The sequence below is a fragment of the Equus przewalskii genome, chromosome 16, assembly GCF_037783145.1.
Source record: "Equus przewalskii isolate Varuska chromosome 16, EquPr2, whole genome shotgun sequence".
In the NCBI taxonomy this organism is placed as follows: Eukaryota; Metazoa; Chordata; class Mammalia; order Perissodactyla; family Equidae; genus Equus; species Equus przewalskii.
The window spans coordinates 68,527,346-68,554,015 of record NC_091846.1 but is presented as its reverse complement, the minus strand read 5'-3'; the positions used below and the strand labels follow the sequence as shown (position 1 = coordinate 68,554,015).

General features: G+C 42.1%; 1 protein-coding gene across 3 annotated transcripts in view; it reads right to left on the bottom strand.

The window, feature by feature from the left end:
- UBAC2 (UBA domain containing 2) overlaps window positions 1–26,670 on the bottom strand; it is a 187,667-nt gene that overhangs the window by 25,426 nt on the left and 135,571 nt on the right. Inside the window, exons 8-9 of one of the 3 annotated variants that reach the window (XM_008516377.2) lie at window positions 17,275–17,397; window positions 623–1,915 (exon numbers count right to left, since the gene is read on the bottom strand). In XM_008516377.2, the coding sequence (XP_008514599.1) occupies window positions 1,808–1,915; window positions 17,275–17,397 (231 nt within the window). In that variant the 3' untranslated portion in view covers window positions 623–1,807. Of the gene's footprint in view, window positions 1–622; window positions 1,916–4,377; window positions 4,585–17,274; window positions 17,398–26,670 lie in introns of those variants that run through there. The other 2 variants (XM_070579158.1, XM_070579156.1) reach the window with 2 other exon arrangements.

Here is a 26,670-nt window from a genome sequence, read left to right as displayed (position 1 = left end):
ACTGTGTTCCCTACAGTGGTGGGGTCTTTGTTCCCCTGCCCCTGGGGAGAAGCAATGAAAAGTCACAAGTGAGAATCGCGCCTCTGGTTTGGTTTTCCTTTGCTAGGTGCTCTTGGAAGGCGAGAAGAAACAGAGGAGAGGGCGTATTTTGCATACAGCAGGGTGGTTCTCTCCAGTGACCTTTTGCCTGGAAGGACAGAGGGCAGATTCAGATTTGCCGCAGGGGTAAGGAGGAGCACACCTTCAGCACGCCCTCAGGCTGTGTCAGACATGCCCTTGGTCAGCGAATGCAGTGGGGAATGTCTCCTACGGGACACTGTCCTTCAACCTCAGATCAAGGTTGGAGATGGAGAGACTCAGATCAAGTAAGGGCCTGTGCTTGGGACCAACTGGGCTTCCAGAAAGTCACCTCAACCCCTATTCTGAGCAGCCCGATGGCCCTGACAAACCTAAGGATGGGGCCTCATGAGGTCAGTTCTACTGACAGGAACAAAAGGGCTTCTCTCACTTCAAAAGCAGCACCCAAATCTTCTGAAGAAAGATGAGCAGTGTGGCAATATCTTCCTAATAGAACCTAGAACAAAGTTTTACTTAGGTAAGTCTAACAAAAACTACCAAAAAGTAAAACACATTAAAAACTTTATTATAAGTATCACACATATCTAAATTTGCATCAATTTGATACAGTTCTGCTCACTTTGCAGAACACAATAGTTGCACAATTTCCTTAAATCTTAATCGTCACCCTGCTTTAGATCTTTTTCTGTTCGTCCACCTCTGGCCTTGCCCTCTTCTCTCTGGGATGGCGTCCTCTGCAGTCTACTCTGCCTCACGCTGAGACCCCCATCAACCCTGGGGCCAGGGAGAGTCTGCTTCCAGAGGGGGTGGGCCGGCAGCTGGGAAGGGCAAGATATTTTCTCTTCTGTTCCAGGGCCGGGGTCACCCTGGGCAGCCACTGAGCACTCAGGTTAGGACACATTGCTCCAGGGAGCCCCCTCTGTTCTTTGTCCCATTTTATGCCTAGCCTGTGTGACTAACTGGATATTCTAAGCAAAATCAACCCCAGATAAGTTTCATGGAGTAGTCCATGAACATCGAACTGGTGCTTGATTATTATCACTGTTTTTTAAGGGAAGTAGGGAGAAGGAGTTGGGAAAAAACCCCTTGACTGGATGGGCTGGGACAGTGCAGAGTTGGATTTTGGTCTCTGCTCACCCCCCCATCACTGAGGCCTGGGCAGTGCTGCACGCAGCACATATGGCCTGCTCACCCCTGGGGAAGTGTGGACACGGAACAGCCACTGGGGTTTGAAAGCAGATTTGAGAAAAAAATAGTGGTGAAAAAAGTCCATAAGGAGTAATTGACATGTTCTTTCTGAATAATAGTCCTCTTTCCCCTTTTACTGCATTTATGATCAGATAGAATGTGTGATGCATTATAGTAAAAATAATAATATTACAACAGCAGTAATTTCCCATCTGGGGTGCTATTCAACTGCTTGCAGAAATCTGCAATTTTAATGCATTTTAAACACATTAGGAACGAGTGATGATCCTTCAAACTAAGGAAAAACCCAATAAAAAAATAAAGATAGAAAATACATGCTAATTTAATGACAAACTTATTTTGATACTCTAACAGTTTTGATCTTGAAATTAAGGGTGGGGACTAGCAGGGACAACCAACCCTTTGCTCATCAAGAACATCAATGCCAGAGAGTGTGGGGTCCTCGGGCTGAGTCAGCAGCGGGGACCATGCCCGCTGTGGTCAGCAGCTCAGCCCGTCCCCGTGTCGTCCGCCGGGCCCATCAGTGCTGTAGCAGGAAGTTGGTAGCCACATTAAGGTCATTATTTGAAGCTCTCAGGGCTTCCAAAGCATCACCTCTGGAAAATCCCATCTCCATGAGCCGGGCAACCTAAAAACAGAACAAAACCAGACACCCGATGAGGCTGATGATACTGCCACTAATCCACCAGCCTCCAAAGTCCTTCATGTGAGTTTTGTAGGACAGGTTAAAAAAAAAAAACAAATTTTCACTTCAATGTGAAATGGGATGTTTAAAAAATTATAACAGGCACAAGGTTTTAAAGTGCTTACTGTACACAGCCAACAGATATGCAGGATTTCATTTAGTCTCATTTCAGAGATGGGGAATGGGGCTTCCAAGGGTCAAGTGGCTGCCAGGATGAGCAGAGGGGTGGGCGAGCTCGTGGATGTGGCCTGGAAAGTGGGTCTGCATAAGCAGGCCCGCGCTCAGGGCCCTGTCATACTCCTTCGGTGTCAAACTTGATTCCTGAGAAATAACTTATCAAAGTCACATTTCCTTACGCACGCAAACAAGTGCTTAACTGAAGACTGATTCCTGATGCTGGCAGACATCGATGATAAAAATGCCTGTAAGCTATTGTAATCAAAACAGCATGGTACTGGTACAAAAACAGGCACACAGATGACTGGAACAGAACTGAAAGCGCAGAAATAAAACCACACATCTATGGACAGCTACTCTTTGACAAAGGTGCCAAGAACATATAATGGAGAAAAGAAAGTTTCTTCAACAAATGGTGCTGGGAAAACTTGACAGCCACATGTAAAAGAATGAAAATAGACCATTGTTTTATGGCATTCACAAAAATAAACTCAAAATGGACCAAAGACTTAAAGGTAAGACCCGAAACCATAAGACTTCTAGAAGAAAATATAGGCAGTACACTCTGACATCAGTCTTAAAAGAATCTTTTCAGACACCATGTCTTCTCAGACAAGGGAAACAATAGAAAGAATAAACAAATGAGACTTCATCAGACTAAAGAGCTTCTACCAGGCAAGGGAAAACAGGATTGAAACAAAAACACAACCCACCAACTGGGAAAAAATATTTGCAAATCATGTATCTGACAAAGTTAATCTCCATAATATATAAAGAACTCACACAACTCAATAGCAAAAATCAAACAACCTGATCAAAAAATGGCCAGGGGACATGAACAGACATTTCTCCAAAGAAGATATATGGATGGCCAATAGGCACACGAAAAGATGCTCATCATCACTGATCATCAGGGAAATGCAAATCAAAACTACAGTAAGATATCACCTTACACCCGTTAGAATGGCTAAAATAACCAAAACAAAAAAATAACAAATGTTGGAGAGGTTGTGGAGAAAAAAGAACCCTCATACACTGTTGGTGGGAATACAAACTGGTACAGCCACTATGGAAAACAGTATGGAGATTCTCAAAAAATTAAAAATAGAAATACAGTATGACCCAGCCATCCCACTACTGGGTCTCTATTCAAAGAACTTGAAATCAGCAATTCAAAGAGACCCATGCACCCCTTTGTTCACTGCAGCATTATTCACAATAGCCAAGATGTGGAAGCAACCTAAGTGCCCATCGACTGATGACTGGATAAAGAAGATATGGTATATATACACAATGGAATACTACTCATCCATAAAAAAGGATAAAATCGCCCAATTCACAACAACATGGATGGACCCTGAGGGTATTATGTTAAGCAAAATAAGCCAGATAGAGAAAGACAACTCTGTATGACTCCACTCGTATGTGGAAGATAAACAAACACGTGGACAAGGAGAACAGATTAGTGGTCACCAGGGGAAAGGGGGGTGGGGAGTAGACACAAAGGGTGAAGTGGTGCACTTAGAATATGACTGACAAATAATAATGTACAACTGAAATTTCACAAGATTGTAAACTATCATAACCTCAATAAAAAATAAAATGGAAAAAAAAGTGCCTGTAAGTTCTTGGAATTGCTGAGCCAGGGAACGTCCTCTGGGTGCCCTCACCTTTTCAGCATTTCACATTAGTTGCAACATGTTCTAAGTCACTGGCCGGGGCTCTGTAGGTAGCAGCAGTGCATAGAGGGGCGAAGCCTGGAGCAGAACCGCAGGGAGGAGGTAGCTAAAGCCACCAAGGGTAGAGAGGACGAAGCTTGCATTTTTTTGACCACAAATCCTGAATCTGTGACTTATAGAGGTTTCCTGTACTTTTACATACAGGCAGTCTCGAATGTCGAATTAGGTGGTTTTACTAAAGTTTATTTGTAACCTATTTTCCCATTTAAAAATGTAAAAGTAATTATGACCCTGGACCAGCCACAGGAATCTGTATTTCGTACTTATATTGAAATATACTACACTTGCAATAATAATATATAGTGAAAAATGATACTTGTAGAAATGTTGAGATTTTCAACAATGTGTGGGTTAAAGAGGCTTCTGTCGGCTGACTGAGGACAGTCACCATTTCTAATCTTCTTTCTTGCAGAAAACCATGTGCTTGGTGCTCCCCAGCGGAAAGAGAAGGCCTGATATTGCCCTCCTTCCTTCTCCTTCCCCTGCTTAGGGGGTCAAGGTATGTGTGAGTGTGGGGTGCCAGGAGGAGAGAGCAGGGCGTGGGAGGGGCCTAAGTGATAGTGGACCCGGTGCGATATTGTGATTTATAAGAAACATACCTATAATTGGTCATTCAGATGACCGAAATACATTTCTCAGAGCTATTTGGTCTTCATTCAGTTCCCGGTTCACAACTCCCCAAATCCTTGGAATTTCCTGAGTGACACAGGCAACGGGAACATCCTTTCGTTACAATATTTGGTCTCTTGTCCTCAGTTCCTGAAAGTGCTTCAGGGTCATGAAGGTGAAATGGTGTCCTGTTTTTGTTAATGAAAGTGACTTCTGGACCTCACCCAAGAGTGGGGGCTGGTTGCCAGGAGGACCAGCCATGTGATCAGAGGATTGGAACTTCCAGTCCCACCCCCTGATTTCCGGGGAGGGAAAGGGGCTTGAGGTTCAATCAATTACTAATGGCCAATGACTCAGTCAGTCAGGACTACATAACAAAGTCTCCAAAAAACCCAAAAAGGACAGCTTGTCAGCCCTTTTTCAGAGAGGTTCCAGGTTGAGGAAATAGAACACTTCCACTTGCCACCATGCCGGGCCCCATCCACGAGGACAGAAGCTCCTTTGCTCGGGACCTCACCCTATGTATCTCCTCATCTGGCTGTTGATTTGTATCCTTCAATATCCTTTGTAATAAACTGGTAATCTAGTAAGGAAATGGGTTTTCTTGAGCTCTGAGAGCTGTTCTAACAAATTAATCAAACCTGAGGAAGGGGTTGTGAAAACCTCTGATTTATAGTCAGTTGGTCAGAAGCACAGGTGATTTGAGATTGACATCCTGAGTTGGAGGGGGTGGATAGAACCTCCAGTTTGTAGCTGGTTGTCAGAAGCACAGGTGACAACTTGTGACTGGTGTCTGAAGTGGAGGGTGGTCTTGTGGGACCGAGCCCTTTACCTGTGGAATCTGATTCTATCTCTGGGCAGACAGTGTCAGAATGGAGTTGGATTCTCTGGCATCAGGGAACTGCTTGTTGGCGGGGAAGCTTCCACACACATTGGAATTGAGTCCAGGAACCTTTGGTAGAGAGGCTAACCCAGCTGAGAGGAAAAGGGACAGGCAGGCGACACTTCCCAGAAGCTGGAGTTCTGGCCAGTGTTTATCAAACTGAGGCTGCGATCCCTCATTAGTAAGTCATGAACACTTAGTGGGTTAAGACTAGGATTAAAAAAAATGCATGTAAGTGAGGGTCTTTCTTCCATAAGACTTCATTTCAGTTCTCCATATTCACACATATGTATGCAGTGGCTGCCTTTCTTACTGTGGGCTGTGATCAGAAACCTTGACAGCTGTTTTCTAAAGGAATGGTCAGAGCCTGTGAAATGGGCCATCCACAGGTGAACAAGTGTGAGGTGGCAGCACTTGCAGGTGCACGACTGAGGGGATCAAGGCGGTTCCTAGCTCAACTCCTCAGGTTGATGGATAGCGTGGACGGAATGGAAGAATCTTCTGGTTTCATTTCCCACTCAAGGAAAGAACCATCTTTTCCAGACTATCACAAACACCCTTTACTCATTGGCTGAGATGGAAAGTTCTTCCTCAAACGAAGCAGAATCAGCCTGACTAGTTGCCATTGTGAGACTTCAAAGGCCCTAACTTTGCCCTTTGAAGTAACAGAAAACAACCCCATTCCCTTCTCTATATGAAGCATTTTGAGTGTCTGAAGGCCGCCCTCCTCCTCCCCACACCCACTCTGCTACTCTAGGCCAGGGCCTGGCTGTCCCAGGCCACGGGGCGCTGCATCTCTCACCTTCTCTAGGGGTGTTTCCTCTGCTGGGAGGCTCTTCCCTTTGCCCTTGGCCTGGTTAACTCCTTTTCATCCACTGGATCTTGGTGCACTTGGTTCTTTCCCATGTCTCCCAGACTACGAGGAGCCCCAGAGTAGAAGTCTCGTGGCCCCATTGACCTCTGTCCTGTGCTCATCATGGCCATGACATTTATCTGTATTTGTAGCGTGGACTGCTCCCTACCACTGTACTGTAAGCTGTCTGAGAATAAGGGCCCTGGCTGCTTTGTCATTCCTCTGTTTCAGGATCCAGCACCTTCTAGCCCAGCCCCTCCCCTTTCAATGCTCGCCCATTTCTGCCATCTCAGAATATGGTGTCCCAAACTGGGTACAATATCACTGGTGTGGTCTGAGGAGGGTAAAGGGCAGCCAGACCGCTGCCTTCCTGGGATCTCAACCCTCAGGATAGCAGACGACTGCTTCAGTAGCATTCATACATGTGTCTATGTGTGTATATATGCCCTTGTGTATGCAGCCACGCCACACTGGTGTAGCCAAGTTAAGGTGGGGCCTGGTAAAAACCTGCAGGTATTTTCACATGAAATGCTCAAGCCAGGCTTCCCAAGCCTACCCTGTAAGATTATATTTGATCTTTCAGGTTTAGGACTATGCACCTTTGTTAAATTTCCCCCTATTGTTTTCTAGCCAATCAAAATTAATTTCAGTTTAAATTCTGTTGTCTACCCTGTTAATCAGCTCCCTCAGACTTGTATCATCCCCAAATTTGATTAGAAAACCTCTACAACGTCATTCAAGTGATGACTGATGAAAATGTCAAGCAGGCACCATCAAAGACAGAGCCCAGAATCCACTGGAGATCTCCTTTTGTATTCAGCTGACAAATCAACAATTTTTTAGAGATTTTTAAATGAGTTTCAAACCCACTTCATATTATTATCTGTTGTGCCTTTCACCAACCTTTCTAAAGGTGATGAGATGCTGTCAAATGTTGTGGTGACATCCTGTGAAAACAGGATTAGTTTGCTGCCTTTAGACCACGACACTCTCTAACGTTCACCAGTCATCTGTCTGATAATCTATTTTAAGCTTCTGCTGGACATGAAACATCAACTTTGCCATTCAAGTCTCAGAAGCCACACTTTTTCCTTCCTGGGGAGCATTTCAAACTGAGTATTAGGCACCCTGCTTTCTCGACCCCAACAGCACCTTCGGGGACAGGGGCTGGAGGACTTGTGTCAGATGCACGCCGACAGGGAAGAAACTACCTCAGTGAGCCAGGTACTCTTACTAGGTGATTTCCACTCCTACATGGAAATAACCTTTTATGATGTTTACTCCAATTACTCCCAGTTAAGGACCACTATCTAGCACAGCTAACGTAGCTGAGTGAGGAGGTGGGCAGCTCTGCCCGCCTTCTCTCTTTTACCCATGAACACGACACCACGGCCCAACAATTTGGCCATTCTATATGACTCCGAACAGCATAGTAAATGCTACATTCACTATCACCTCTTTGTCACCTTTGGTACTTCAAGCATAATTCAGAAGGGGCTGCTTCTTTGCACCTAGCCAGCAGGAACAAATCTGTTTGTTTGGCAATCTGGAGCTGAAGACGTGTGAGTCAGTGACGTGGTACCAGCGTAGGGTACTAGCCCTGGTACCAGGTGGGGGTGCTAGGCCACAACTTCCACCTGGTACATGAGTCTTCCCTCCACCGACTCTGAATACAGAAGGTTTGCTTTGGAATCCAGAAGATGCTGACACAGGCCACCAAGGCAGAGTAGCGGCACCGAGGGCACTGCAGGCCCCAGGACTTGCAGCGCCTGAGGGAAAAATCCCTCAGGTCTGGGATGGCTGGCTGTGTCCCAGGCCTCGTAAGTGATGTCTGGTGTGAGACAAATCTTTCTCTGCATACGAGGCTTCCTCCTGAGTTCATTCTCTCTCACAGACACCACACGTGCACTATCACTGGTTTTGACAACTGCGCTGGGTTTTTCACAGGTCTTTGCTGAAGAGAGTGCTTGCTGTTACAAGCTTTCGGCGGCTGGCTGCTCATCCTCTGAAGGTGGGAATCATGCCCCTTTAGCTAAAGCTGGCTTCAGAGCTTTTTGCATTTTTTAGGAGTGAGAAGACAAGCGTGATTGGAGAATTTTCATTGCTGAATGACCCGGTAGTTTGACCAGACAAAAAAAATTATGAAGTAGAAATAATGTTAATACAGTTCTTTTAAAAAATTGTACAATTACACTAAGAAAGGGTATCTGTAAATTTCCCCTAGTGTCCCAAATTGTAAACATCCATGGGAAAATGAAAACTGCATGCTTGGGCTTGTACATGTGGATAATAATCAGCCAGAAAAGACGAGAAGTAGAGAGAGTGGTTCCGACAGTGTTTTCTAGCTGCTCCCATCCCTCAGTGGAGAGCGTGGATGGGATCCCCACGGCCAGCTTGGGCCGTGCATTCCATTGCTGTCCTTTCTTTGGGTGGTTCAATGGTTTGCAGTCCAAGTGATAAGAACTGGAGCAGAACCCAGCAACACAGAGAACAGATGTCTACAGTTCTCCTGGATCCCAACAATTACCGCTGTGGACCTTAATGTTTATCTGTGCCAAGAGGCCCACTTGCCCAATCCTGGTGCACTCATCACTATCTCTGTGTCAAAGGCTTAGCCTGGGACACATGAACTCCTGTGCTCAAATGGCAGAAAGAAAATTGAGGCCCAGGCAGATCTGTGGTCATGCAAGCAAAACACAGACAAGATTTCAGAAGTTCCTAATTCCCTAAAATAAAAACACAAGGGGGGGTTGGCAGCCATTTCAGATCCAACCCAAGTACAAAACAATGATCCCAGCCCCCTGCTGGGAGGCGGGAGCCCTGTCAGGGGGACAGAGAGAGCCCGAGCTCTGGAGCCAGGCCCCAGCTGGCCATATTCACTGTGTGACCCCAAGCAGGGGACTGAAGCCTCACGCTCTCAGTTTCGAGGATAAGAGGTCTGTGGTGAAAGGCCCAGAACAATGACTGGTATGTGCAGGGGCTCAGTAGGCCTTCCCTCCTATAACGATTATCCGACTGAAAAGCGATGGGGCTGGGTGTGTGGGGGTCCCTCCCTCTGACCCTCTCAGGCCTCAGTTCAGAGACTCTGACAACGTGACAAAACCAACCTTGGGTTTTGTTTTCAGCATTCACTTTAACTGCTTCCACATCACTAGTTTTATAGCCTTTGTTGGTCAAAGAACTGGTGTGTCTTTTACAACGATCAAATGCAGGTTCTTTTTCAGAGAAGGCCATGGAGCAGCTGGAAGGAAGTCTCGAAGCAGAAAAACCACTCCTTCTGGGACCTTGGTCATTGACATCAAGGGAGAGGCCCATGCTCCCCCAGATGACAGGGACTTTACTAAACACTGGCTCTGCAGCTAAGTACGCCCACATGTATACCTACCGCAAGGCTAAATACAGCCACGCTTAAAAACAAACGCAAGTGACTTCTTCCACATCTTTCTAGCGTTTAAATGGCACAAACAAGAACTAGCGTAAGAAAACCAATGTGATGAGACCAAATGAAGTCAGTAAGATAGGAAAAATCTTTTAAAAAGGTGAGCATAAAATCTAACAAAAAGCGCACACTATGTTAGTGACTCTTATAAGACCTTACTTTATATCTGTATAAATTCTAGCAAATATTCAATTCTGATGATTATATACATAATGCTATTTATGGATACTCAGTCCAGCTCCCTCCCTATCCAAAGCATACAGTATATATTAGTTATAATACATGTTATCACACTGAAAGCCTAAACTAATTTGTTTTCTCTATAGGCTGTTTCCTGTCTTCAGCTACTGGAACGAGAACCATCTGTTAGCTGATCAGATCTAACATCCAAGGGAAGAGGAAATTTCAATGTAAAAATCTTGTGATCTTATTTGACTAGAAGATAGAAATACATCCTGATCAGTTTAAATCAAGTTATGAACATACAGGAACATCATTAATTCAACAAACGTTTACAGACCATCTCCCCTGCTCCAAGGGCCTGCCCTAAGTACCCGCGCTCAGCTGGGGGCTGGTCTAATGACATGCGTGTTGCCTGTTCACCCCAGCAGACGGTGAGCTCCGTGAGGGCTGATACCACACCTGCCCAGTTTCCCACCTAACACAGAGCCTGACACAGAAGGTGCCCCACTGCGGTTAGAGAAGGAGGGTAAGTTAAGCCATGTAAGTTCTTTAAGGAACTGACAGTACACTGGGGGAAGATGTCCAATAAACATCTTGGGGACAAAATGAGAAAGCTAGGAAAACACTTAGAAGTCTTCAAAAGAACATGCTGAGATAGAGACATTTTCTGATTTAAGCGGAGCCAAGAGCAAGGCAGATGCACATTTTGCATCTAATCAATATCGGACTGGCAGGGTCTGCAAGCAGTCTGTTTGGAAAATTTAAAAATGCCCCACAGGAATTTTCTAAAAAGGGTTTCCTCCAATATTCCTTCTCCATTTCAGAGCACACTAAGTACATTCCCCCTTCTGCTTGTGCATCACAGGGAAGTTTCTGTCTAAAAATTCTTAGTGCAAAACAGAATACAGTTCATCTTGGTTGCTAGTCTAAAAACCTAAATGAACCTTTTCTCTAACTTCTTTTAGAAACCAGGTATAGTTGGGTTGATATCCAAAGAGGGTCTTATGCTTTTCCTGTCTTCTACATCACTTATTCATAAAAACGAAAGTTACCCAAATAGAACGTCTCCAATGCCTGCTACGTAACTGAAAACTTGACTTCCTAGAGGGAAGGGCCAGAGATAATCCAACTTAAGGGATAGCAAGAAGCGGCTGGTACTGAAATTCTAGTTTAGCCTCCTCACTGAGACGGAAACAATTTGCGGAAGGTCCGCCTCAGTGACCTTTGACTCTATCAGCAGCTCTTCGTCAGGGATCTCTCCCACAGGGGTCAGCTGCCCTGAGGCCGTGTACTGCAGCAACCACCATCCCCCACCCCGCCAGCCCCACCAGCCCCACCGGGATGGCTAGCTGAGGTATGGGAACCCGGACAGGAGCAGGCACTGCAGGAGAGCACTGCCCTGGTCATCTGACAATGCTCCAAAGGAGCACAAGGTGGACTATGTTTTTCCCATAATATGCTTTCCAAAGAGACCACGCTGAATGAGAAAAGAAACCTATAGAGATGGAGATAAATCTGTATCAGTTTTCTTTTCCTTTTTTTAACAACCTCTATTATTAGGTCACATGTCTCTACGATCTCAAGATAATTCTTATCAAGAAAATGAATGAAATCCCATTTTAGCATTCTACTAGTATTTCAACTACTCTGTGACACAAGTAAAAGAGAACATTCATTCCATTGAGGTTTATAGCAATTCCTCTGAGTGAAATACTCCTTTGCTTGTTTTGTTCAAATAAGACTGTGGTTTCTTTAACTTCCCTTTAGCTAAGGGTGCCAAAAACAAATGGTTTCTTGGGTTCTTACTTCCCAAATTCTGATGCCTGCAAAAAGTGATGCCCACCTGAAAGGTGGCCCTTACCCAACCCCATGCTGGGCTGCCCATTCGTGGCGGGCAACTTCCCAGGCCACATGTGCACCCTACGGGGACAAGATCCCAGGAGGAGCCATCAGAAACGCGGCTCACCCTTCCCTCCCCTTCGTTGTAACTACTATTTGTTATCATCAGGGCCAGGCTGCCGCCCTGCTGCAGGCTCACGGTTAGATCCCTGTGGGTCAGCAGAGCTCTCTCCCTGTCAGCTGACCTCTCTCCTCCTCAGCACTGCTGAACCCCATTCATCACACCTGTTAGCTGAGCGAACGTTTCTGGTTATTTTATGTTCCTGCCCAGCTACAGGCTGCTCCGTGGCCCCCCAGCTTGGCATTCCTCCTTGATTCAGGGATTGGTAGTGAGAACTCCCTCACCTCCAGGCTGGATGAACTTCTTTGCTTACATCTTTCAGAGCACCCGGAAGAGCTGGTTAACTATTTGATTGTTACCCAATATTTCACTCTAACACATTTAACTTTGGTATTTTGTTAGAAAACACATTTCCAATCTCTTGGCATTAGAGATGGAAAGGTCTGACAGTACCACTCTCTAACACATTTTTAAATGAAAACAAATGTTCTTTTGAAAGGGAAGTGCACTGACCACACCTTCACATTCGGCCCTGCTCTAACCGCTGTGGGGCACATTCTGTGTCAGTAGGAAACAAGGCAGGCGTGGTATCAGCCCTTGCCAAGCTCAGACAAGCTCACTGTCTGCCAGGGAAGATGGACAACATGCAAGTCACTAGACCCGTCCCCAACTCCCTGCAATGAGAAATATTCAGAACAGAAGCATGAAATTTACCTCAAAACAAATACAGATTAGCCAGGGGATTGTTTTTTATAAGGGGAGCATTCTGCAGTTTAGGTGGGTTTTCTGGAGACAGTGGTGAGGATTCCTGAGATGAGGAGAGAGAGGAGAACCTCACTGAGATTCAGCTTCTCTCATACTAAACACATTTTGCTATTTATCAGCTAAGATTGAAAGTGTCTTTGTGCTTAAAGCCACTGTCTCTCTACTCGGGCCAATGGATATTTCAGAGGACATGAATGGAATCCACGTCATGGATCTCATGTATTATAAACTTACTGAGCAGTAACATACCTGGTCTGGGCAAGAGTCTTGTAAGCACCTAGACTGTAACATGTTTCTTGGGCAGGGAGGGAAGAAAATACATTCGTGCTTACGACTGTAACATGCCCCTACCTCCAGGTCTAGTCCATCCTCCAGGGAAAGCCGATGATGTAGCAGTTCCCTGTTTAAAATCCTGCCACGGTTCCTTAAAGCCTATGGCATAAACATGATGTCCATGCACCTCTGGAAGGCTGCTGGGGAGTCTGTTCTGCCTGCTCCCCATCCAGCTTCTTCCCCAGGCGGTGCCCCTGCCCCACCGGTTACCCTCCACTCCAACCTCACCCACCTGTGCTTCCCCAAATTGGATGCACTTTTCACCACACCACATCTTTACAAATGCCACTGCCCCCAACCCGCCCAGCACTGGCAATCCCTTCTCAGTTTCAGTAGCACTAGGACGCTTCTATATAGTTGACTAGAGCCATTTCTGGGCTTGGCTCCCTACAACACTGGGCTCTGCACCACTGAGGGCAGGAAATTCTACCGTATTTATCTCTGTATTTCAAGCACCTAGCCCAGTGCTTAGCCCAGTGCAGAGCAGTTGAAAATTGTTGGCTGGCTACAGGAAAGGAAAGATGAATGGAAGTAAGGATGTCGAAATTGGGAACAGTCTGTGTTTATCTGCCTTTTGTTAAGTCCTAGCTGTGGCTTAGTCTTATTTAACTTCCTTGTCTGATTTTACCTGTGAGTCCCATTAAGTATACATCGAAGGGTCACCGCCTAAGCTTGGAGAAGGTTAAGAGAGAAAAACTTGGTAAGTTTTCCCCCTTTGATTTAAAAAAAATATGAAGCCAATATGAGAAAATTTCATTATTTGTTAACTTTGAGTATGGGTGTAGCATAAAAATCCCTGAAAGAAAAAAGAGAGAGAAAAATAGACTAGGAAGAGTACAATAGGTGGCAAAAAATTTCTGTAGCTGTATGTTGGACTATCACTAGACTGAACAGGAGAGGCACATTCTTTCTTAGAATATTCTGTTTTTTCAAAACACATGGACTGGTACATTTCCTATCTTAAAGAACTCTCACGAAAATTCCTTAAGCACTTATTTACATCAAAAAAACCCTCAAATAATCATTTCTATTTGTCTTGGTTTAGAAAATTACTAAGTTTCTTAATGCACTAAAATTACAAGACTCTGTTACTTAAAAAATAAAATACAGCACATTTAATTGAAAAATTAAGCATAAAAAGGTTTTGTTAGCTCAAGCTATCTTAATGTTACCAACAAATGATATTTTAGATTGTGTCTAGCCTCAACAAACTAGCCAAGAGATTACACATTAATTATAAATTTCTAAACGTTACTGTTAACATCTTGAGGGCAAGAACAACATCTTTTTTCTCTTTTACTGTCCCTCTAGCACCTATTAGAAGAATTACCAAGAGTGTGCATAACAAACAATGCCAGGGAGGACTGTGTGTCCTCATGCAATGATGGTCTATAATGGCCATTTTCAAGGTAAACAAGAAATACAAAAAACAAGATTTAGAAAATCAATGAATAAGGAAGCATATGTTAAAAACAACCTCTCATGTAGTTACATCTTTTCATAGCAGAGTAAGGAAGAACTTAAACTGATATTGACAACATGTTAACCTCAGTGTTGTCATTCTGCGAGTATCAAGGAAAATGATTCACTAAAAAAACCCTAAAGACTTCAATTACACACATTCTGCTTGTTATCACTTTTTGACACTGTTTTTTCAAAGTGTCAAGACTAAGAACTATCTCACCTTTAAATACCTCGTATTGTTAACGGCTGCTCCGTGAGGAACGTGACTCACAGCTCTATCAAGTAAACAGTAACAGAACAGAATTCTATTTCTTTTCACCTGAATTTGAGAGTGTTAGCTTAGTTTTTAATTTGTACCATAAATATCTTAGAAATGCTGAGTTATTTGGCTTTATTTTCTTATCGTGGGAATAACATTTTTCTAGAAATTCTTTAATGGACGTAGAAGAGAACTATGGCTCCTTAATCCATCTCTCTATCCTAAAGAGCTGCTGAAATGATCAGTCTGAGCTGAGAACTTGCAAGAATGAGGGTCTGCATCAACTCATTAGGTACATTCAACTGGTTTCTTTCAGAAGCATTTATGGCAGCTTAGTCCAGGGGTGGCAGTGGAGTCCTGCCCAGGGGCCCCTCTTGAGTTCCAGAAAAAGTCAGGACACAGCTTAGATGCAGAGACTTGGTGCCTTGGGTCTGACTACAGTTTTTTACTCAGGGGATGGGGAGGTGATGGCCTGGATGGTGTGATCAGCTATGAAATGCTGACCTTGATTTGCTTTCATGAGAAGAAACTAATGGATGCAGAACTAAATTTGAAAGTGGTGTTACTGGAATACTCTAAACTTATTTTATGCATTTTTTAAAACTTTCTAGTATGAAACAATTTCAAACTTATAGAAAAATTTCAAGAAGAGCTCCAAGAACCCCTGATGACTCTTCATCCAGATTCACCGTTATTTTGCCACAGTTGCTTTCTCTCTCTCTGTCTACATATACTTTTTCCCTCTTTCACTTATTTTTCCTGAGCCATTTGAGGTTAAGTTACATATATAAGGGTTCCCATTACCCCTTAATAACTTGTGTGTATTTTGAAGAAAAAGGATATTCTCTTTCTTAACTACAGTCAGTATAGATACCGAATCCTAGAAACTTATTAACCTAAAAATATTATCTAGTGTACAGTCCAATTTCATCAACTGACTCTAAAATGTCCTTTCACCATATGTTTCCAGTACAGAATCCAGTCTGGGACCATGTATGACACTTAGTTAGCATGCTCCCTAGTCTCCTTAAATCTGGAACAGTTTGTAACATCAGTACTGTTGAAGAATACAAGTCAGGTACTTTATAGAATGACTCTCAAATTGGGTTTGTCTTTATGAACAAAGTTATGCATTTTTTATTGTAACACATAACTGATGTGTCCTTTTCAGGGCTTGCCCACACTGCCCTCTGTCCCATTACTGGTAATACTAATTCTGATAACTTGGTTAAGCAGTATCCAATTTCTCCACTGTAGAGTTACTATTTTCCTTTTGTAATTAATAAGTCACTTGTGGGGAGATACTTTGACATTATATAAATAGCCTGTTCTTCATATATTGATGATTCTTCCCTGAATTGATTTTTACTCTGATAGCTGCCAAACTGTGATTTTGCAATACCATCATTCTTTTATTACTTTATGTTCTACTGAAAGGAAAGCATTTCCCTTTCCCTTGTGGATGTATGTATTTATGTAAATATTTATTTTTCTATTAATATCTGTATAAACTCATGCATTCTCCTCCCCTAAAGCGCTTATGTTATAGTATCGTCCTCATTTATTTTCATGCTCAAATCTGATGTCCCAGATTTGGCCAGTGTGACTCCCTCATGCTGGCTCTGGGATCCTTGTGGCACACCCCTTCAGTTATGGAGCACTTCCTTAATTCTCCATATAAGGTGGTCTAGGTTCATCTTTTGCCTTCCCTACCCTGGGCCTGAGGCTCACTGTTTCTCTAAAGAGGCTGGTTCCTGTGAGTGGGCCAAAGTATCCAGAAGCTAGATCTGGGCACTAGGTGTGCTCAGTGCTACTGGGACGCCACTGTTTCTGATTCCTCTCGGTTGACAGAGCTAAGACACACGTGCACGCACACATACACACACATTAAATCATGAGTTTATGCAGATGTCTCTAATTCTAATCCAACCCCACAGGTTCTTCCTTGCCTTACCCAGTTCTCTTTTGGTATTTTCTTTTCTTCCACAGTAAGATCAACCTATTTCCTCATTTGCTCAAATCTATAATACATACAAAATATCAGAATTGCTGTACTCATATCACTATGAAAGGTAAACCTACGAAGAGTCTGAGATGTGCTTGCAGTTTGTTTTTTCTTAGACAGAGGGCATATAATGTTCAAAAGTTACTGAGATTAATTTTTACCCTTTCCTATGATTATGCTACAGTTGTATCATTTATATCGGTCTCTTTTTTAGTTTTACAGTTGTCCTTATTGTTGATTTGCTTTTTGAATATGTAAAACATCAACTTGATTCCAAAAGTAAAAAATATACAAAAGGATTACTCAAGAGAAGCACCACTGCCTCCCTGCCCTTCTGCCTTTTCTCCATCCCTCGCAGGGAACCAACAGCAGTAGTTTTCTCCATATATAAAGTACTATACATTTTAAAATAAGAGATCACAGCACACTTTTTTTCAAATCATGCCTTCCTCAAACTCATAAGACCCACAGTGGCCAATAAAGGCCCAAAGTGTCCATCACTTTTACAGGTGGCAGTTTAACAGCTATCCAAATCTTTGTATTTATATGCTTGATTTCCTTCAAGTCTTATTCACCAAGACTGCTTGAATTTGTAACATGGGTTTAGGATAAGTACCAGGTGTTACCGATTACCTGTTCCTCAGAAACCTCTAGAGGCGGGGATGCTTGTTGTTCAGACCGCCGACCATCTTGATAGTTTATATTTCGTCGCTGACGTAAAGGAGGGAAAAGACGATTCCAATTGATCATTCCTCCCTAAAAAGAGATGAATACATAATGATTAGACAGAGAAGGAGCAGAACCATCATAATGCTTGGAAGTGCTTTCTCTTGCAACGCAGTGACATCTGTAGACTGGGAAATAAAATGTCATATTGATCCTTTGTATGGAAGCAACCCAAATCCTAAAGCATCACACCACCCTTCAATCAGTAGGATGAAATCTGCAGCCTGCAGCAAGTGCACAGAGGAAAAAGAAGGTAATGGGTACTGCTAAAGTTATGTATGCAATCTGGCTCTGGGAGGCAGAAGATGACACGCAGATCCTAATCTCAGCCCCGCTGAGTCCCTTCTGATGTTGTCCCAACTCCAATGGACCCTGCGGAGCTCAGGGCTTTACCAGGTGTGACAGGAGAGAAGATACGGGCAGGAGGCTAATTCACTGCAGTCAAGCAGAAACCTGGAGCTCCTTCAGCAGCTCTTTAAAATGCTCCTCCTCTCCCTCTTCCTCCTCCTGCTCCTCCTTCTCCTCCTCTTCCTCGTCCTTGTTCTTCTAGGTAAATTCTAAGTAAATTACTTGTTCTTCTAAGTAAATTCTGAGCATGCTCAGTGGAGGGAGACTGCAGGTGGAGATTAAACCCAGGCTCGGGGACAGGCTAGAGAACGTGAAGGTAAATCTTACACACAGGGACAAGAGGTTCAGAAGCGAGGATCAAAACCGTCCTCTTGAGTGGCTCTATGGATAACAAGATTGATGTAATGTCACTTCTTGTTTATTCTATGTCATCAACAAAAAGAAAGCCACGAGGTGAAAAAAATATGCACTGCATGATGCTTTTCAAAAAATCCATGTTTTTAGCTATACGCTATTATTTTCACTTAATCCAAATCTCTATTTCTAGATTTAGGAAAAGTTACAGACTAAGAAAACCTAAAAATTTTCCTACTATGAACACCTAAAAATGCCAGAGAAAATAAAAAACATTTCATTTGCACAGCTGAACATAAAGGAGATAAATGGAGGGCCCAAGGTGCCAGAAACAAGCTCTGGAAAACTGGAGCAGGAGGAAAGCAAGCTGCCAAGGACGGCATAGGGCGCGCACATCCTGCTACCCTAGAACAACTTGGGTTTTATCACCTATTTGGGGTCAGAAGATGAGGACTTGGGTCTGAAAGAGGTAGTCACTTTGAACTCATTACCTATTTAAAGGCACAACCCTCAAATGGCAGCACCCTCAGTGAAAGAGAGGCTGAGAAAAGACAAACCAAAAAGCTGATCTTCCTCGGCGGGGAGCAGGAATCTTGGCCTGCCTAAGAATTGACAAAGGAGAAATCCAGGGTTCAAGTTAGACTACATTCGTGCTCTAAGAATCCATCAAAAATAACATAAAAATTGCCTCTAGGATTAAGATGGCTATATCTAAGGAGCCAAGCAGAAGTAAATGCAAAACAACTCTGGAGAGACACTCTCTCACCCTGGGATTACAGGGGATTTACAGATAAAACTCCAGTGGAGAAAGAATTTGAACCCAAAATTACAAAACCCATGAAGAAAAAACCCATCATAAGCAAGCGTCTGTGTGTACAATGAAAAGAAGGATTAGATCCCTAAGAATTTAAATTTACAACAATCTGAAAGTAAGAAGTTTTAAAATGACTAAGAAGGAGGACTTAAAACAATAGGATATTATGAAAAAATTAGGAAAAAATTAGGGAAATTAAAAATGGAGACATTATGCAAAAGTGTTCTAGAGAGATACTGGTAGAAATAAATTCAAATATACTAGTGATCACAATAAATATACGTGGACAAACTCACTAGCCGAAAGGCTGAGATTCTCAACTTTGAAATCTCTCCTACCCACCGCAACAGACAAACCTAAAATACAAAGTCATAGACAAGGTGACGTAAAGAGATCAAAAAAGAAATATTAGAGAAGTACTAACCAAAGAAAGCTGATATTGCTATATTCATGTCAAACAAACAGACCTCAAGAGCACAAAAGACATTATTAGGGGTAAAATCACTAGGATACATCGATATTATTTATGTATAGCACAACAGGATCAAAATATAGAAAGAAAAAATTAACAGAACTACAAGAGAGGAGGAAACATCCAGATATATATTTAATTTTTAGCATATATTGATATATCAAGCAGACAAAAGCTAATAATAATACAGAACATAAGTTTTGTCTAAAAGAATGTATATAGTCTGTACTCAATTTTTGGAGAATACACATTCTTTTCTATTATACAAAAAATATTTATAAAAAGCAACTGTGCCAGGGGCCGGCCCGGTGGCACAGTGGTTAAGTGCACACGTTCTGCTTCGGTGGCCCAGGGTTCACTGCTTCAGATCCCGGGTGTGGACATGGCACCACTTAGCAAGGCATCCTATGGTAGGTGTCCCACATATAAAGCAGAGGAAGACAGGCACGGATGTTAGCTCAGGGCCAGTCTTCCTCAGCGAAAAGAGGAGGATTGGCAGTAGTTAGCTCAGGGCTAATCTTCCTCAAAAAAAAAAAAAAAGTGACTGTGCCCTAAGTCCCATATGAAATGTTCACAAATACCAAAACATAAATATTTTACAGACTATATTCTCTGACTACAATGTAATTTATTAGAAATCAATACCAAAATTACAATTAATACAAAACAAACAAAAATTCACACACTGGAGATCAAAAATGGAAAAAATCATAATGGAAATTAGAAGATATCTAAAAGCGAATAAAATTGAGATGATTATCAAAGCTTGTGGGATGTAATTAAGTAGTTGATGTAATTTTAAAATATTGAGCTTAAAGAAAATGAAGACTGAAAATTAAAGAGTTAAGTATATTAAATTTAAGAAGTTAGAGAAAGTAATAATAATCTAAAATCAGAAACAATGAAGTAGAAAGTTGAGAGCATATGTTAATAAAATGGAAAATAAAGAGACAATAGAAGGAATCAATAAAACTCAATGTTGGTTGTTTAAAAAGTCAAGTAAAATGGATAAATCTGGCAAGCTTGATGCAAAGACAAAGAAAGCAGCACAAATAATATTAGGAATAATACAAGAGACATAATGGCAGATATTAAAAAATCATAAGAAAGCTTCATTCATATCAATAACTTTGATGAAATAGACAATTTTCTAGAAAACTATAACTCACTAAAACTTAAAAAGAAGCAGAAATTGGTAATCATTTTTGAAAATTGTTCAGGAGCATCTACTAAAGCTGAACACATGGGTATTGTCTCAGCAATTCCACTCCTGGTCAACGGAAATGCAAATACTTATCAACAAAAGGGATAGACTAGAATGTTTTCAGCAGCATTATTTGTCAGAGTCAAAGTCTGGAAACTACCCAAATGTCCATTAAGTAGAATGGATAAATCATGATACAGCCACATAATGTAAAATTAGCACTTAAAAAGAACAAACTACAATTACATGTAACAATATGGATGAATTTCTCAAATATAATGTTGAATAAAATAAAACACAAAGTACATTTGTATGATTACCTTTATATAATGTTTACTTCTCTGTATATATGTTCTACTTCAATAAAACATTACAAAAAGAAATAGAAAACTTGACTCCTTCTAGCCATTAATGTAATTGAAATAATACTTAAAGATCTACCGACCAAAAATCTATAGGTGAAGACTATGGAATCTTCAAGGACTTGCTATCTTATGCAAATTGTTCTAGAGAACAGAAAAAGAAGGAAAGCTCCCCACCTAAGTTTTTGAGGCTATATAACGACGTTTCTAAAATCACACAAGGCCATTATGAGAAAGAAAAATTATAGGACTTGTTTTTCATTTGTGGACAGATGCAACAATCCTGAAAAAAGTTAGCAAACTAACCCAACAATGTTCAAAAAATAATCATTTTATCTGGTATGATGTATTATATTAGGATTTATCTCAGGAATCTTAGAAAATATAGTAATGTAATTCACACATTAACAGATTAAAGGAGAAAAACCAAATGCTCACTCAACAGGTGTGAAAACAATTTGATAAAACTTAGTACCCATTCATGAAGAGACAAGTCATAGTATAATAAAGCCTAAGCCAACCAATCATGAGAGAAAAAGGAGAATGATGGGAAGAGAGAAAACTGTCATTCACACGTGATGACTGTCTAACTAGGAAATGGGAACTAATAAGAAAGTATAAGATAAAAAAATTAACATTCCTTGACTGTGGTCATTGAGAAAATCTAAGTGCAAAAAATTACTATTTACAAACAGAAAGAACAACTATTAGGTACTTCGGAATTAAATCTAACAAAGATCTGCACGATGTCCATGAGAAGATGTAAACTACACTGAAGGGCATCAGAAGGTCTGAATGAGTGGAAAGACGGCGCACTCTTGCCTGGGATGACTCCACACTAATCTTTTCATACACTGCCAATTCCAGTCTTAGCAGGGACTGCTGGCGGACTCTCAATATCCATCCTCCCTTTTCTTAAAAAACAGGATTCTTTTTGGTGACACATGGCTACTCCATTTCTCAGCACCCCGCAACGTGGACCAAGTTCTGCCAACAGTAAGCAAGCACAAAGGGCACAGGGGACTTCCAGAAGAAACCTTACCAGCAGGAGTGCACCCTTCCTTGTCTCTTCCTCCTTCTTCCTGGAGCTCAAGCGGCTGTCCTGGGAGTGAGGCGGAAGCCCGGTGCTGACGTAAAGGCAGGAGCCAGGGGCCCAGCAACTTCATCTGCTGCCCCACCAGGCCAGGGTTGTCAACGTCTGCATTTCTTTCACATGAAAGACGAATCTCTACCTTGTTTAAGTTTCTGTTATTTTGTGTTTCTGTCATATGAGGCTAAGTCTAACTGCTATATACTCAAAATTAAAAACTATGTGTGTGTGCTTTCAGAGAACTAGACCACCTGAGGTTAAGGGTCAAAACCAGACATGAATTTTTTTTTTTTTTTGAGGAAGATTAGCCCTGAGCTAACTGCAGCCAATCCTCCTCTTTTTGCTGAGGAAGACTGGCCCTGGGCTGACATCCGTGCCCATCTTCCTCCACTTTATACATGGGACACCTGCCACAGCATGGTTTGACAAGTGGTGCGTAGGTCCACACCTGGGATCCGAACTGGTGAACCCTGGGCTGCTGAAGCGGAATGTAAGAACTTAACCACTGCACCACTGGGCTGGTTCCTCGACATGAATGTTTTGAAGAAGTATAATAAGGAAAGATTCTTCTCTACCAGTTATTAGGATTACTGTTAGACTGTAGTAATTAGAGTAGAATGGTATTTGCATACGGCAGGCAAACAGCACAAGGAAACAGGAAAGAGTCTAGGAATCAAAGCGAACATGGGCCTGGGGATCCGCCAGAGGAGGTGCTGCACGTCAGCAGGAGAAAGACGCACAACTCAACGAAAGTACGGGACAACCGGCCATAGGGTGGAAAAGATAAAACGAGACCCTTACTTTAGTCCATATACAAAAATAAGTGTATTTAAAAATAAACTCCACAGATTAAAGATTTAAATGTGGAAAGCTAAACTTATAAAAATTTTAGAAGAAATAAGAAAATATTCTTTATGTCGCTGGGGTAGGAAAGGATTTCTAAGACAAAAATATACAGCATAAATAAAGAAAAGCATTGCTAAAAATTACTATAAGAACTTTTAAATAATTTAAAAAAAACAGAAGACATAGTATAGGTTAAGAGAAAACGTTTGCAACATATAACTGACAAAAGTATTCAGAATACATTAAAAAATCCTTATCAGTCAATGAGAAAAATAAATGACTCAAGAAAAAAGCAGATAATGTATACCAGTGGACAATTTACAGAAGAGGAAAGCCTAAGTCAATAAACATAAGAAAAGACGTTTGATTTCACTAGTATTAGGAAATACAAATTAAAACAGCATTAAATTATTTCATACCCACAAGACTGGCAAAAATAAAAAGCCTAACAATAATAAGTATGGGGATGATGTTGAGGAAATGGGAACTCCATTTATCGTTAATGAGAAATTGGCACAAACATTTTTGGAGAGCCAAGTGTCAAGATCTAGTAAAACTGAAGATGGTCCGTGACCTGGCTGTTTCAGCTCCAGGTAGCTACGAGTACCTAATGGGGCATTTATGAGGGTGCTCTGTGAAGCACTGTCTATAATGTTAAGTAAGAAAATGTAAAAAATTCAACTGTTCCTAAGTAGGGAAATAAATTAATAAGTGGTCCTATTATATAAAAGATTACTACTATATGAGCAGCCAGAATAAATGTACTGGATCTACATGCATAAATCTCAAAAATACAATGTTGAATGAACAAAGAAAGTTGTACAAGAATGTGCAGATATATTTACATAAATTTTTAAAATACTCAGACAGTAGTGTACTATATTTAAATTACTTTATGGATATATACTAGTGGTGGTTTTGCCCCCCAGGTCACCTTTGGTTGCCTTGTGCGTGGTGGGAGGTGGGGAACACGATGGTGGTGCTGCCGGCACTAGCAAGTAGAGTCTAGGGATGCTGCTGCTAAGCATCCAAGAATGCACAGGACAGCTGCCACAAGAAAGAAAGGCCTGGACCAAAACGTCCATAGCATCTAGGCTGAGAAACCCTAATACAGACACGTGGCAAAGATGCAAACACCCCCAGGCATTAGACGTGATACAGCAGCTAAAGGACAGTGGGAAGGGGAATGAACCTTCAGTTGAATCTGTAACATTTTATTTCTTCAAAGGGAGTGAGAGAGAAAGAGTAGGCAAAACAAAACAAAAACCCAATCCCTCTACTCCTGTGATAGTAAAAAAGTGCTTAAAAAGCAGAAAGTTACAGGAGCTCTAGGTTCTAGGATGTTTTGACACTAATCTGCTCTTTACGAAGAGTTAAATATGAGCCTTTACAAACAGGAAACGTTTCCTTCACTTTGTCTTCTTCAAAAGCAATAACCACATATTTAAAAGAGGAAAGAGGAAACAGCTTGCATTTTGAACAGCCAGCCGTTTTATGAAATAAATACCTGTTATTAGTTGGCAAAGAGATTTTCAAATGAAATAAAATTTCTTGTGAAAATACATAATTTTCCAACTGAGAGCAGTAAAGGTTTGTAACATTTTATCAAGTAGAAGTCACACGGAATAGAGCCCTACCCCTAAAGGCTCTGGCAGGTTTCAGAATGGGATGGTCAGGCAGTGTCTACACTGAGAGTGTCTACACTGAGAAGCCAGGTTAGAAGAGCTCACCAGTGGCTTTCTAGGGGCACTCACTCGCAGCTCCCACGGGAGAGTACGAGCAAGGCACATAGTCTAGTCCTTGCTCACGTGGAGCTCATGATCTCCTTGGGGGAGGGCAGGACATCCAGAAAAGGAAAAATCAGAACAAGGCAAGGAGGTACATCATTAAGGAGGAAGCTGTGCAGCATCAGTTAGAGGGCTGGAAATGTTCAGATGGGCACTGACCAACCACACCAACGCACGGGGTAAAACCTCAAAGAGGATGGGAGTCTAGCTGACTTTTAAAGGATGAGGATGATTTCCAAAACGGAGAGGAGAACCAGGCATTTCCGTCAACCTGTTCAAAGACAGGGGCCTAACAATGGGTTTACGCCTACTTTAAGGGCGAAAGCAACGGCAAGGAGTAAGGACAGAGGGACAAACAGCAGAGGAGGCTGAACGACCGGGAGTGGTCTCTGGAACCAAATACTGGGTTCAAATCCAGCCCGGCCAATTCGCAACCTGAGGCCTCAGTTTTTTTTTAACTTGTCTGAGCTTCAGTTTTCTCATCTGTAAGATGGGGATAATAACTACACTCACTTCATGAGGATATTATGAGAAATAAATGAGTTAATACAAGCAAAACATTTAAAACAGCTTGAAAACCTCTAGAAGTTTATTATATATTAGCTATTATTATTATAGAATATTTGCATTAGACTTTATAATGTCTTATCTTCCCAAATGGACCAAAGGATCCTGGAGGGCTGCAATGGGGTAAGACTTGAATGTACTTCCCAAGGTGGCCAGCAGAGCTCTAAGCTCAGTGCAGCCTGACTGATTTCCCAGCCGAGGTGTTCAAAGAGTGAAATGGAGAATGATTACAGAGTGGGCATTATGAATGTGAGGATTTAAAACAATTAAAATTCTTTCCAAAAAATCCTCATCTTATCTAAAAAAGGTTGGTCATTGGAAAAAAAAATGCATCCTTTCTTCTCAGTCTTTGGGGATCTGAAAGCCTTTATCAGTGTGCTAACTTTTGAAGTATAAAGCAGGCAGGTAGGGCCACCTCCACTGTACTGCCTGTGGCTACCTGCAGACCATGTCTCGAAGGTTCTGGGGGAAGATGTGGTTCACCAGGAGTGAGTGACATGACTGTTTAGTGATACCTGCCTTAGGCACATAGGAGGTGCGGCGGCAACCATTCAAGGAATTACCAACCTTGCTATAGACCACAGCTTTCCAATATTTTTCACATCATGACACACACAGAAAAAGACATATTGGTGTGACACACAGGACAGACAAAGCTATTTGCAACTAGGCTCACAGCTTTAGACCCTTCCCAGTTGCCCCGAGGGTTAAGGCGATTGGTCTCTCAGCCAATTAGCAGACATGTGGTCCTGTCTAATATGTCCTTAAGACATTTTGTCCATACTAAAAGTTCCTTGATATTTGATCCTGTCCAAAACCATCTGGCAAGGACCAGATATGCTCATGGACGTTTTGGACAGGACCAAATGTCAAGGACCTTTTGCCGTGGACCAAATGTCTGATGGACCAAATGTCTTAAGGACATTTTGGACAGGATCAAATGTCCTGCAAGGTCTCAGTCCATCTATGATCATGACACAGTGGTTGGGAAGTTCTACCACAGACCCTAAGGAAATACTATGCTTTAATGTGAGCATTTTACAGTACCAATGATTTGCCATGGAGTTCAGGGACAGAAAAGGCCAGACTGTTTCAGTTGTACCAATTAAGGTAAAATCAACAGAATTATCGAGTGTCTACTAATATATTTGGTAGTACCTTAAGGAATGAAGCTAGAAAGAGAATTAAGACAATGTTCCTGCCTTCTAGAAGCTCATAGTCTGGTACTGTCACCATTAAGTAGTTTCTTTTCTTCCAGGTTACCAATCACGCCCCTTGCTTGATCCAGTGGAGCCTCCTCAGCTCTCTGCTTGACTCCCGGCAGCACTGGGCCCTGCTGACCCATGCCCTTCTCCGGGCTTCTGTGGTATCACACTTTCCTGGTCTTTTGAGCCCTCAGGTCATACGTGCCTCTCAGAGCCACCTTCTCCTGCTCATGTCCTTTAGATATTGGTGTCCC